The 13,624-nt window shown below is 42.2% G+C and overlaps 1 protein-coding gene across 3 annotated transcripts in view; it reads right to left on the bottom strand.

Moving 5' to 3' along the window:
* Nucleotides 1–536: 536 nt before the first annotated feature.
* The window catches only part of Fam126b (family with sequence similarity 126 member B), a 53,281-nt gene continuing 40,193 nt past the window's right edge, over nt 537–13,624 (bottom strand). For 2 of the 3 annotated variants that reach the window (XM_013353476.2, XM_026788842.1), the window contains 3 exons: nt 12,952–13,111; nt 12,070–12,231; nt 537–8,233 (listed from right to left, as the gene is read on the bottom strand). In XM_013353476.2, the coding sequence (XP_013208930.1) occupies nt 7,632–8,233; nt 12,070–12,231; nt 12,952–13,111 (924 nt within the window). In that variant the 3' untranslated portion in view covers nt 537–7,631. The remainder of the gene's footprint in view (nt 8,234–12,069; nt 12,232–12,951; nt 13,112–13,624) is intronic. The other variant, XM_005366339.2, reaches the window with a different exon arrangement.

The raw sequence follows: 13,624 nt of genomic DNA, 5'->3' as shown, positions 1-13,624 counted from the left end.
ATGTGAGTCCCAGGCTTCTTTGTTGGCTCTCACCTGGTTTTGAAAGAAACTTTCTCATTCTATAGCCCAGGCTGACCTGACAGCAATCCTCCTGCCTTAGCCTCCCAGTTTATCTGGTTATAGATGTGTGCCACCACACCACAGTTTATCTCTGGTTATAGATGTGTGCCACCACACCACAGTTTATCTCTGGTTATAGATGTGTGCCAACACACCACAGTTTATCTCTGGTTATAGATGTGTGCACCACCACTTTTTGTCTGTGTCATTTCCTGGTGTCATATAACTTTAATGTATTGCCTTACTCTAATAAATTATATATTAAAAATTCAGATATACCTAGCAGGTGTGATGGTGTATGGTTTTAATGCCAGCACATGGGAGGCAGAGGTAGGTAGGTCTCCGAGTTACAGGTCAGCCTGGTCTACACATAAAACAAATTCACACACACGTGAGTAAAATGGCATTTAAAATACAGCGAGAAGGACTGTGGTGAACTATAAAACTATGGTAAGATAAAAATCAACTCAAGGAAATCCACTTAAAAGCCAAATAGAGCTGTATTTTTACACTGTACAAAAGAAAATTTACATTCTCAATGTAGCTAGATACATCAAGGGAGACAGGACACATCCCTCAAGAGACAGAATATTTAACATCTGAGATGTTACATTTCTGCACCGCAGACTGATACTGAATTTTTTACATCTTTATTTACAATAACTTAAAATATTCTTTCATCTCTGGCCGATATTTACAAGTTCAACAGTGACCACATTTCACAGTTCAACAACCAACAGCATGAATCCATCCGGTCAGACAGGATAATGGCTCACATGCACCAATACATATGATTTTAGATGTGCATTTATTTTTTTCTTCAGCTCTGGGGGAAAAAAAAAGATTTTTTTTTGTCCTAGGTTGAAAGGACACTCGTCAGGAACGATGATCATACTTTTTATATGTCTGTCCAGTAGTTTCAGCAGCAGAATCCCACCAATGTTGGGGAAGTTTACACAAAGCTACAGATTGACGTTAGTTAAAAACAACAACAAGAAGCTGATCTAAATATCCTCTTATGAAACAAATAATAAAAGCAGGGTATTTTGTTTGCCTGTTACAGAAGTCACATTACTTACAACCCAGGCAATGAAACCCTCGCACTGCTAAGATGGTTTCTTTTAGCCAATTTTAAACAAAATTTAATAAAGCCTGCCTAATTTTAGAAGAACCTAAAGATACAATGTAAACACGGACTTCAAACATTGCTACAATGTAAACACACTGACTTCAAACATTGCTAACATCACATGGAGCATCTTTCATGTCTTTGCTTCTATTTAGATAATGTAATTAAAAACCCAAACCATTATAGGTCATTATCTGAAAGCCAATCTTCTCGTCTGAGAAGCGACACATTCTTGTTTGTTTTTATTCAGATAGGATTTCATTACTAGCTCTGGCTACTCTGGAATTCACCACCAGTACCAGGCTGGCCTTGAACTCACAGAGGACTGTCTGCCTCTGCCTCTGGCCTGCGCCACCATGCCCTGTCCAATATTTATTAACTATAATAAAAGGACTTGTTTGGAATAGCAGTTTCAAAAAAACTGTGTTTCATGATTTAAGCAATCATTACACAGATTAAACCCTTTAGATCTTTTTGGCCTACGTATTTTACATATGTTTTAGCTTCCTTTAAGCCAATTATGTTTTCAATACAAAGAAAAAAGTAGACATGTACAAAAATCAATGTGAATCAATCATTAGTTCAGCTAATAATAACACCAGAAACAAAAGCCTCTGCCCACTCAGGAGCACCCTTCAGTAAGTTCCCCTATAATTCCCCTAAACAATCTATAATAAAACTGACAAGCCACATCCTTAATTTTGATATGTCATAAGGAATACAAGTTATTCTCTAATTGGTACTGTTATTGGAGCACTGACATCTTATTGATGTAAGGATAAACACAATCCTGTACGTCTGTTACTATATTTGTGTCTACCAGTTCAAATCATGTATTACTTGTTCCCTTTGGTGTTAGAAAGCAATTGCATTAAGGGAGCTACGTTACTTAATAGACATTCTGAAAATAATTTTGGTAGCATTTTCTTTGGTAAATTTTGTAACTGATGAAGACATAAAAACATCTCCTGATAAAACCAACACTGAACTGTTACACTCCAATACAGCAAGCCACATAGCCACTCTGTGGATGGGGACAGATCATCCAATTAGGTGCAGTTCTCTCTGTACATACAAAGATCTATTAGCCTACCTTCAGGTACACAATTTTTAAAAAATATTTATCTATTTATTATGTATACAATATTCTGTCTGTATGTATGCCTGCAGGCCAGAAAAGGGCACCAGACCTCATTACAGATGGTTGTGGGCCACCATGTGGATGCTGGGAATTGAACTCAGGATCTTTGGAAGAGCAGGCAATACTTTTACCCTCTGAGCCATCTCTCCAGCCCCCAAGGTACAATTTTTAAAACAGACTCATTTATACCTTACGATACACTTGAGTCTACTTTTTTGGTAAACCCTATTAAATGTAGTAATATGATATCAGACATATGAGTATGCCTCAGTCTGTAAATATCACGAACCCATCTTCTTCACGTTCAGAAGCAAAACCCACATAGGAACTCTCATTTCTGAACTGTTACTCTCATTTCTGCCCGTTACTTCAAGTCCTCCTTCATTTCTGCGAAACTGTATCCTGAATTTGGTCTTGTATATACTTCTCATAGGACAAATGTCTAATGTTACAAAAATACTGCCGGGGGAGGGGGCGGGGAGGAAGCAAGACTTTGTGGTGTGTGGTCAGGGTTAGACAAGGAGGCGGGGCTGTTCCTCCTCCATGACCAGTAGGTTCTTTGCAGTTCAGTACCAGGGTGATGCTACCTGTTAGATTCACACAGCACAAACGATACTAAAGGTTGTCTCACCACATTAGCATGGGAAATTGTACCAATCTGATGACTCAGGATTTTATTAATATTATTTTACACTGTATTTCATGTTTATTCAATCTGGCAAATACTCTATTTTTAAGAGGTTAAGCTGTCAATTGCTGGTTTTCAAATCACTTATTCTTGCAAACCACTTTAAGAAAATTAAAATATTTCAATAAGTGTCTCACCCAACTTGGTAATGGAACAACAGTGGGCATTCAGCTCAAAAGAGAAGAGCCTCTTGCTCCAACGGCAATGTATAACCCCAGTGCAGAAAAGCCGCTCGGAGAGTCCTGTGCAGTTTCTAGTCACCAGTATGACATCCTATTCTTTTTAAATGGAAGCTTTTTGGTTAAGAAACCCCTTTATAATATAATCCAAGTTGAGAAATGGAGTGGTCCTCCTTCTCAGTGTTTTACAGTGTGCTACCCTACCCATAAAAACAAAAACTGGTATTTTTATTTATAAACATGCCATGAATTAGATGAGACCGTGGGTTATCGACAACTGAAGTCCTCAAAAATGGACCAAAGAAACCGCATGAAACAAGGTGGGGAAGACACACCACTGCATCATTAGGGTGCTCACGGAAACAGTGCAAACAAAAGCAACCTGGAGAAGTTTTCCTCAGTATCCTGGCGTCTGATAAATCCAGGAAGCTTAAAGTTACTGAACGGAACTTAGACTTCAGGTTGCAGACACTGAGGTTACACAGGCTGCTCTCATACAGTTTATGTTATTAGTGACAGAGGCCACATCTCACGGAATCATAAGCACAGTAAGGAACAGCGTCTCTCCGGCTTAGGACTGAATGGGATCGAGTTTCTCTTTACTTTGCTTCCCTCCAGAGTGTGTCCTTGGTGACTGAAAATGGGCTGATTCAAACTCACTTTCAAACCCTTACAACACTGATCAATGTCATTCCGTTGGGTTTATTTTATAACAAACAAATCCCCACAAATACAAATAACATGGCAGCGTGTTACTGCTGTGTGGCAGAGAACTCATAAGGCATAAATCAGAAGAGAATGACGTGCTGCACAGGTGTCTACGTTTGAGCACTACATCCCCATCTATGTTATTTTACATTTTTTTTTCTGGAATTAATACTTTCCTTAATGTGTTCACCAACTGCTAGACCAGAAACTGAGGAATTGCAGAAACGGAAAAGTATGCGCATAGACATTTACCAAGCATGGGTAACAAGAGGCATCGGGGTGTGGCTATGCTGCTGACCAGGGACAAGGTTTGAGTATGGACCTTACTTCACAGCCTCTGTGTGCCTCAGTTTCCTGACGGTGAAGGTGTGTGTATGGCAGAGAGAGCAGCTAGGTCATCCCCTGGGTTTCTCCTAACACAGCAATTCTGATCTGCACTAGAAGGCACCGAACAGCAACCTGGAAACCCGGAGGGTGTTAGTAAAGGAACAAGACTTTAGAGGACAGCTATTACCTCCCTGGCTTCTTAATATATTTTCATATTTTAAAGCCTTACTTCTACGCTACCTTTCTGCTGTACATTTTAGTTTTCTTATTAGTAACATTAATGTAAAGTCACACAGAAGAACTCCCAAACCTTCAGGTGCTCAACTCTGTAATCTGACCTGGCGCAGATGGCTCCGACCGTTTTTTCTCTTAGTGGGACGAAGCTTCACGGAAGTCGGGAAGCAGCAAAGGGAGGTTGTTAAAGATAAAGAATGGGCACTTCTGGTTGACGTGTAACGGGTGCTGGATAACTGAACAAAAACCATTTAAGTCAGATGCTGAAAGCACAGCAGTTATAAAGAGTCTTAGAAAACTTATTTCATTTGAACTATTACCTAAGACCATGGCTATAAAGTGTAAATGAGGATTTCTTTACTGAGACCAAATCACAGCTCAAAGGACAGGATTCAAATGTTACAGGGTCACATATATGTATATGTAAAATATACATAGCAATAAATGAAAGTCTCATAAGATGAACTTTTTTTTTCCTTTTGGTTTTGCAAGACAGGGTTTTCTCTGTGTAGCCCTGGCTGTCCTGGAACTCACTCTATAGACCAGGGTGACCTTGAACTCAGAGGGCTGGGACTAAGAGCATGTGCCATCACACACTTGGAAAATATCTTAAAACCAACATTACAGTTATAATATTTCTAATTAAAAGACATTTTCTTGTATTTACTACAGTTTATGCTATGATTTCAACTTTTTTGGTATTCTTTTGTGCTTTAATTAAAATGCTTGATTTAGATGCCAACATATGTGCACTTGGGCCCACCAACCTCTTACATAACCAGGTGTGTGCTGCCATCCGCAAACACCTTCCACACGCGTGCTGTCATCCGTGGACACCTTCCACACGCGTGCTGCCGACCACGAAGGACACCGTCCACACGCGTGCTGCCATCCGCGAAGGACACTGTCCACACGCGTGCTGCCGTACCGTGGCCGACACCTTCCACACGCGTGCTGCCGTACCGTGACCGACACCTTCCACACGCGTGCTGCCGTACCATGAAGGACACCGTCCACACGCGTGCTGCCGTACGGTGGCCGACGCCTTCCACACGCGTGCTGCCATACCGTGACCGACACCTTCGAAACCTTCCACACGCGTCCTGCCATACGGTGGCCGACACCTTCCACACGTGTGCTGCCGACCGCGAAGGACACCGTTTACACGCGTGCTGCCGACCGCGAAGGACACCGTCTACACGTGTGCTGCCGACCGTGAAGGACACCATCCTTCATGCACTAGAAACCTCGTCTGTTAAGCATGTTAGGAAAAGTTTACTTCTCCAGTTTCCACTGCTTTATAATTTTCTAGTTTATACAACATCAGTGAAATGAGTAGAAGCAGGACTGAAATGTGTCTGTGATAGCTGCATATCATATCGTATCGTATCACATCATATCGTATCGTAAAAAAACAATAAATCATGGCAATGATGTGAATAACCACTGAGGCTCTAGTTTTCCATTTTGTAGACCATCAGATCCAATCAGGGATAGTCTAACAGACACACAGACAGACGACTCTTCCAAAAGTCGTGGTGCAGAAAAAAAGAGAGGCGTTTTCCTGGTTAATTTATCAAATTCTACCGTAAACGGAGATAAAACAACTCTGTCAATTAAGAGAACACTTGCTTTCAATAAAGGCAGTATATTTTTCTTTCACAACGACACATAAAATGTCTACATGTACAAGGGTATGTGTAACTCATGGTTTTGAGATGGACAGCAGTTGAAGACACAATACTGATTTTCAAAATCCCAGTACATTCCCTTCTTTTTCAAACAAAGCCTGAGACCCAGAAGAGATTGTAAGAAAGTCTTTCCCAACCAAATCACACAAAAGAACTGAACCGATAATGCATTCTTGTAGGCTCTTAGCAGTCCCCAAATGCTACTCACATACATTCAACATCGAGCTTACTGGCATGATTTCAAAGTTTTATAAAAACGAGAAACTTTGCAGATAATCAGAAGATACACAAATTGCATTAAACACAAAGGCAGTGTGGTCCTCGTGGAGAAATCAAGTCAGTACCCTCTGGTAGAAATGTTCTATAAAAAAGTGTCACATTGAAGAATCAGTGTTTCCAACCAGTTATCTGTCCCTGGTGTATGTCCTCGGAGCATACGATCTCAGGACTTTAGGCTTCTTTATCATCCACTATCTGACTGAATTTAGGTACATCTGGGAAGCAGCTGAAAGGGATTCTCCGACAGCCTGACGTCACAGAAAGTGGACCGAGAAATCCCCCTCTTTACCTGAAGACGCACGGTTCCTACTTCAGTCATCATCAGCTCACACAGGAAGAGCAGGAAACAGTTACAACCTCACCTCACATACACTCTCACGCAAACCAAACAAAGCACCCTTCCCCCCACGAAACCCCAGCACCAAAGTGTCAATCATTCCCAGGAAATAGAACATGCCCCTTGGAGTCTCTGATTGGCTAGTTCACACTTTAAGGGCAGAAATGTCCCTAAGTCCTGTGGGAAGAGGGAAGACGTGTTGTTGATGACTGCAGAGCCATTGAGAAAGTGCATCATTAATTACACAGTCAACTCAGAGCCCCCCCTCCGGTGGAGGTGTTCACAAGCTGACTAAATGCCTCAATAACTAAACGTTTATGATCTTGGGATTGAGGAAAGGGGGCGGCTAGCCTCGTTTTAATGAAACACCGCAGTAGTCTACCACCTTCCCCGTGCTTCTCAAGACTATAACATTGCACAGACTCAGAGAAGTCCGAAGTCATAGCAGAATCTCTGAGGCACTCCTGGTTAAGAGAGAAAAAAAAAATATGATCCAGTTATCTTCATAGTTCCATAGATTATGTGAACAAACCCGTTTTGTTTTTAAACAAAAGCCGAAGGATCACTTCATAGGGATCATACACCATTTCCTCCACCACCTCCTCAGTCTCAATCAGCCTACGACGGATTGCACGTTACCCAAGGAGAAAGGAAGGCGTCGAAAGGCAAACATCTTACACAGCTTCACAAACACATTTGCAAGGAATAGGTGGAGGAAATGAAAGGGGAGAGAAAACCTTATTGCTGTTTCCATACAAAATACAGTATGAAGATGCCTAGTAAATCACAATGTGGGATGATGGGTCCTGCACAATGAAATGTTCAGTTTGAAAGGTAAGCGGACGGGGGACATCAGAACTACACCTGGGATATCAGCTGCATATTGAAACTCGGGGATCGAGACTGCTTTGTTAGGGGGGCTCCTGGGCTAAGGAGCTCTTTGCCTTCACCAGCATGCCCTAGCCGGTCTTCCTGGAGGCTGATGGCTGAGTATCGATTGGCATTTGTGGCTGCCAGGTTAGTCACCCCCTCAGTGCCGACCCCGACGCTGGTACCGGCTTGACTGCCGTTTACATAGTCAAACGATTTACTCGAGGAGGCGCTGGCTGTCCGAATTAGACTTAAGCTATTGGTTTTTGGCACCACCTGGCCGGCAGGCAGGCTCAGGTGTTTCTTCATCGGCGTCAGCTCCACTGAATCTAAACTAAGATCAGCTGGCTGTACAAACTGCCTGCGAACTACTGAATCGCGAGGGCTCTCACTGGATTTGCCAGCAGACGCGGTTTCCTTATCTTTGGAGGATCTCCCAGTGGCTACTTTCCGTAAGCTTCCTCCCCTCTGAGACGAGGACGACGCTTTGGTCCCATGTGGCTGGCTGCTGAGGGAAGCCCCAGATGAGAAGCCCTCGTCTGCATCGTTCACGTTTAGAGAGTCTTCTCCGCCATTGAGACCCTCAGCACCTACAAGAAACCAGACAGACTCAGCAACAGCTGGATGGGCACAAAGCACTGACCTGCTCTCATCGATGTTACTACGTCTGTAATGACCTTCGGGCCACAAACCTCCACACAGAATTAACACGCTGATCGTCTTCATCTTTATATGTCCTGATCTTGGGAAACTACCCGCAAGCGCTAACTAGTGAACTGTCAACATCTAGACACAGAAAACTAAAACACAGCACTGTAAAAATACACTGCTAGCCATCTGAAGTCACTGTATCTACATGTTCTAAAGCAAAACTCGTTCCTCGTTTGTACAACAGGAATTCTCTTCTAACTCCAGTTACCCAGAGCTGTCCCAAGTTATTCAGGCCTACAGGCCAAGCCTTTTCAGTTACAATAAAAATGCATTATTTATTTGGTAGCTAACTGCATTTATATAGCTTTTTAATGTATTTCTTTTTATTATCTACTAAATTTGCCAACTCAACTAAAACACGACATTGCTTTGGTAACTCTACAATCCCATCTTGTCTCATGGACACACCCTGCATACTGATTTCCGTATTTCCCGAGCCAATCAGCATAAAGGACATACTGACTATGAGGTGGCAAAGGGGGCCAGCAGGGATATTTCTACTGTCTATATTTTATATTTCCCAACAGTTTACTTTTTTTTTTTTTCTTTCGAGACAGGGTTTCACTGTTTAACAGTCTTAGCTGTCCTGGAACTTGCTCTGTAGACCAGGATGGCCTCGAACTCACAGAGATCCACCTGCCTCTGCCTCCTTAGTTCTGTGAGATGCGGACCATGTGCAATATAATGAAGCTGCAGTTTCCAGACAGCCCCATTCTCTTACTGAAAGGTCTGATCAAATAGCCTCAAAATTAACGTTTTCTTCTTTCAAAAACTGAAAACATTTCCCAGACTGAAAGAAAACTTGAATCTATAAAACAGATATTAACATGATAGTTAAGGTAAAATGTTAGGGAACAATCTAAATACTACTTTCAGATACAGGTTACCAAAGCAAAATGTACATATTCAAACATAATCTTCTACTTAACATAGTACCTGGGAAAATAAAAATATTTTTTAGCTACATTTCTTCACATGTATTCAAATTAGGCATCCTTAAAGCAAAAGACAATTTGTTCCATAAATGTATTTAAGTGTAAATACAGACATTAATATCTACAGCGATTTGATGTTAAATCACCATGCAAAGCCATGTGGAAATCCATTTACAGAAAAGAGAAAAGCAAGTGACATGAGTTCTCTCAGCCCCTGCGGGAGACCCGAGCACCGCGAACCTCAGAAATGGAAACTTTAGGTCAGATTTGCATCACTTCTTTTAATAATTGACTTATAAGTAGTATAAATAATTCCAAATATTCAGAAGTATCAATATTAAACTGGATTGAGTTTATCTAAGTGGTCAGGACAGGAGACTGAGAGACTCAGTGTTGGTTTGAATCTTGCTGCATGCAGATCTGGTGCCCAAGCAATCTGGCTATTTGAGAGGGAAGATAACATAAAAGCACCATGCAGGAGACTCTGCTGCTATTCATATACCAGAAATGCTATTGCAATTTAATACAACAGTGATCACACATAAATCACAGGCACTACCTTAAAGTCTTCCTTGAATTTAAACATATAGTAAACAAATGAATTTTTAAAATTTTATTACTATTTTTATTGTATTTGTATCCGTATCTTCTGTGTCTGTGGGTGTGGAGGTCAGAGGACTCCTGTGGGGCTGGTGTACCCTGTCTAACTGCACCCGGGTTCTACAGCACACTCAGATCCTTGGGCTTGTAGGGCAAACACCTTTAACAACTCAACAATTTTGCCTACCCTAATAAACACATTTTTATTGTAAAAACATTACTATAAATATATTTTACTTTAGAGTGCATTATATATGTGATCATAAAAGCTTCAGGGTTTCCTTTTCTCTGTCTTAAAAACCCTCGAAGGATGCTGTGTAGTGGCGCACACTTTTAATCCCAGTACTCGGGAGGTGGTGGCAAATGGATCTCTGATGAGGCCAGCCTGGTCTACAGAGAGAATTCCAGGACACCCAGGGCTACACAGAGAAACCCATTCTCGAAAAACCAAAACCAAGACCACCACCAACAGAAACCCCCAGGGAAATAAAACGCAACTGAGTCTCAGAACATGCTTCCTGTTGTAGCTTTTCTGTAGGCGAAAACACGCACGACTCCAAGACACACAGCTGGAAAGGGCTTCACTGACCCTTCCGTCCACAGCTTGTTCCCTAACTTTTGCACCTACGAACACGTGTTTAAACCCACAACTAACCCAGGTTAAGAGATAACATTATCTTGTCCTTTTGTGAGACAGGGACTCTCTGCCTCTGTCTGCACTGATCTGGAACGCACAAGAGAGTAGGCTGGCCTGAGTCTCCTCAGTTAGGAGCAGAGGTGTGCGCCACCACACCAGCTCCAAGTGCGCGAAAGAACTGTATCCACTGTCCTTGGTCTGTACACCCTGCACACTATCTCAAACATTCAAGATGAATTACTGCTTTGGTTCCTTTTCAAAGCCTATGACTGACGAATTAGAAGTAATGCTTTAGCCTAGTGTCACACCGGCAAGAATTTCAATGTCAATATGGTGTTATTTTTAGCACAAATACTCTCAACATCCTAATAATAATTATACATAAACAGAAAATGGTTTATTTAATCATCAATAATGAAAAATAGATTGTTGTTTAGTTTGGATCCACTCTAGGTTCCAAAAATCTACTAATTTTATATATATTTTGCATTTAGACAAGAAAGATCTAATTGCTCTAGGGGTTAGATAGAGATAGGAAATAGACCAGAAGGGAAGGCACACCTCCACAGGCACGTCAGGAAGAGTCTCTACAGCAGGACCACCTGTGGGGGCAGCGGGCCATGCACATGCACGAGTGTTACATGAAGTAAGACAATCTGGGCAAATGGGTGAGGAACCGAGGGAACATTTAGATTCTTACTGAGCATGCTCAAAGTTCTAGTACACCAAAGAGAGAGATACTTCTGTAAGGTACAAAGTAAATGTTCTGTGTTTGTTCTTTTAGTATGAAGAGCTGGTCTCTTTCAAGGGCACTAAGAGATGTATTAGTGTAGTTTTAGGGTAGTCCTCCAGGGGCTATGGGCTACAGTTCTGTCTTCCACAAAGCTAACTCCTGTGGTGCTCCATGCACAGGGCTCCTATCTGCCTACACCTACACGGGAGAGACAAAGCTCTGCTCTGCTCACGACCTGCAAACAACACACTTCATCCGTCTGAGGCTATCGTTATTCATAAACACAGGGAGGGCACAATGCTTCGGGACAGCAGTCAGAAGATGTCAGTGATTTATTAGGAACTTAGTCCAGCTGTTGAGAAGCCGGCCAATTCCAGCGCTCTGTCAGAGAAGGGAGATACCCTAGGAACAAAGCTCCACTTGGGTTTCTTAAGTGGACTTGTATTTAAAACTCTCTTCACAGACTTTTACAGAAGAAACCATCCTGTGTGCACATTAGTACGGACGATCCTGTGTTAGAGTAAACATGCTCAGTAATGAAAGCCTCCAAGCGTTTGCAGACTTTTCATCCAGGCCCTGCCTTGTTAGTAGCCATGCCAAGCTGCCGTCTGGTGACACAGGGAAGCAGACTCCAGGCCAGCACAAATGGCAACTGAAGATCGCACCTAACCTGGTGCTAGGCACAGGGGAGGAGGGCTGCTTTGCAAAGAGGAGCTAGTACACCCAGGGCAGTGGAGACACACACTACAACGGAAAGGTCCTCCTCCAGCAACTGCCTCACTGACTCCTGCCTCCTCATCTCTGTCCTACCCTCTGTGGTGGCTGCTGCCGAGGTGGGCTCCGGCGAGCCATGCTCAGGGGTCCTGCGCACCTCCCCCTCTCGCACACGTATGATCCCTAGGTCAGTGGAGCCGTGTTGGATCGGGGAGCCGGGAATACTCGAGTCAGCCTCGTTTGAGAAGTCAAAGCCATCTGGGATTCAACATATAACATTTTAGTACTTTGTGCTGCTCTGTCCTCTTCTGAGCATTCTGACCCAGGCATGTACATATGGATGACATCAACACAAACACTATCTCTATAGCTACATGTGTGTGCACAGCTCACACACACATAAGGCAGCAGATGAACAATGTGAGGTTCGCAAGTGAACAGGGCGGAAAAATGGGGATCATTAAAAATGACGACGTCTCATAAGCAAGACAGCCTGACTCTTCAGGAACATGTCCGTAAAATATTGCTGGGTTCAGTTCTTAGGGAAAAAAAGGGAAAAACAAATATATAAATCCAAAAATAAGAACCAGTTCCTCTGTGGATAGCGTGTATCATACAGTCAGCTGGACCAGTCGTGGTTTTCTCCCACAGTTCTCACACATGGACCTCTTCCCAGTTAGCAAGCTTAAAAGCAACACTGTCCCCGATTTCCATTACTAGTTAAAAAAAAAAGACAACATTTACCTAGGTCTTATTCTTCGTTTATACATTAATAGAACAACCTAACATCTTTCTACTTTATAAACAGACATTTTTACATCAAAATAACTAAGCATTATCACATTGCAAGTACCATTTTTAAATGAAACTACTTTACTTTAGTCCACAGAGCATCCATCACTACCAAGCAGTAGTGGGTTTTGTACAAACAGTGCTAAGTTTATTTGAATCCACGAGTAAGCCATGGATTGCACTGACCTTCTCTTCTCCACCGATGACGCCGGATTGAAGCTGTTGTAATCGCAGTCCGAGAGATCCTCGGCACTGTCGGAGTGACTTCCACTTTGAGGACTTTCTGACCTTCTTGAGAAGAATCAGGTGCATCAAATGGTAAGGAGTTTTTCATGGCATTGGCGACCTAAAGTGATAACATCAGTCTGTACAGATTTACAACCGACATACTACTTTACCTCTTCCATATGCGTGTTCCCATTATCCTCAACATCCACAGATATACAATGTAGTATAATATAAAAGCACACGTGTCAGAAATGTTTATTTTCAATATTATATATTCTTTTTATTTTTTTGTGTGGTTTTTCGAGACAGGTGTTTCTCTGTAGTTTTGGAGCCTGTCCTGGAACTCACTCTGTACTAAGCTGGCCCCGAACTCACAGAGATCCGCCTGCCTCTGCCTACCGATTGCTGGGATTAAAGGTGTGCGCCACCACCGCCCAGCTGTTATCAATATTATATATTCTTTTCAGCAGGAGTGCAGAAACATGTTACTGTTTTATCAAAGGTTAAGTTCTCTGTTATTATCACATGAAAAAGCAGGAATTCTAACTTGTTTTATATCTTTTTTTTTTTTTTTTTGGTTTTTTCGAGACAGGGTTTCTCTGTGGCTTTGGAGCCTGTCCTGGAACTAGCT

The sequence above is a fragment of the Microtus ochrogaster genome, unplaced genomic scaffold, assembly GCF_000317375.1.
Source record: "Microtus ochrogaster isolate Prairie Vole_2 unplaced genomic scaffold, MicOch1.0 UNK8, whole genome shotgun sequence".
NCBI lineage: Eukaryota > Metazoa > Chordata > Mammalia > Rodentia > Cricetidae > Microtus > Microtus ochrogaster.
This window is presented reverse-complemented; position numbering and strand designations above follow the sequence as displayed.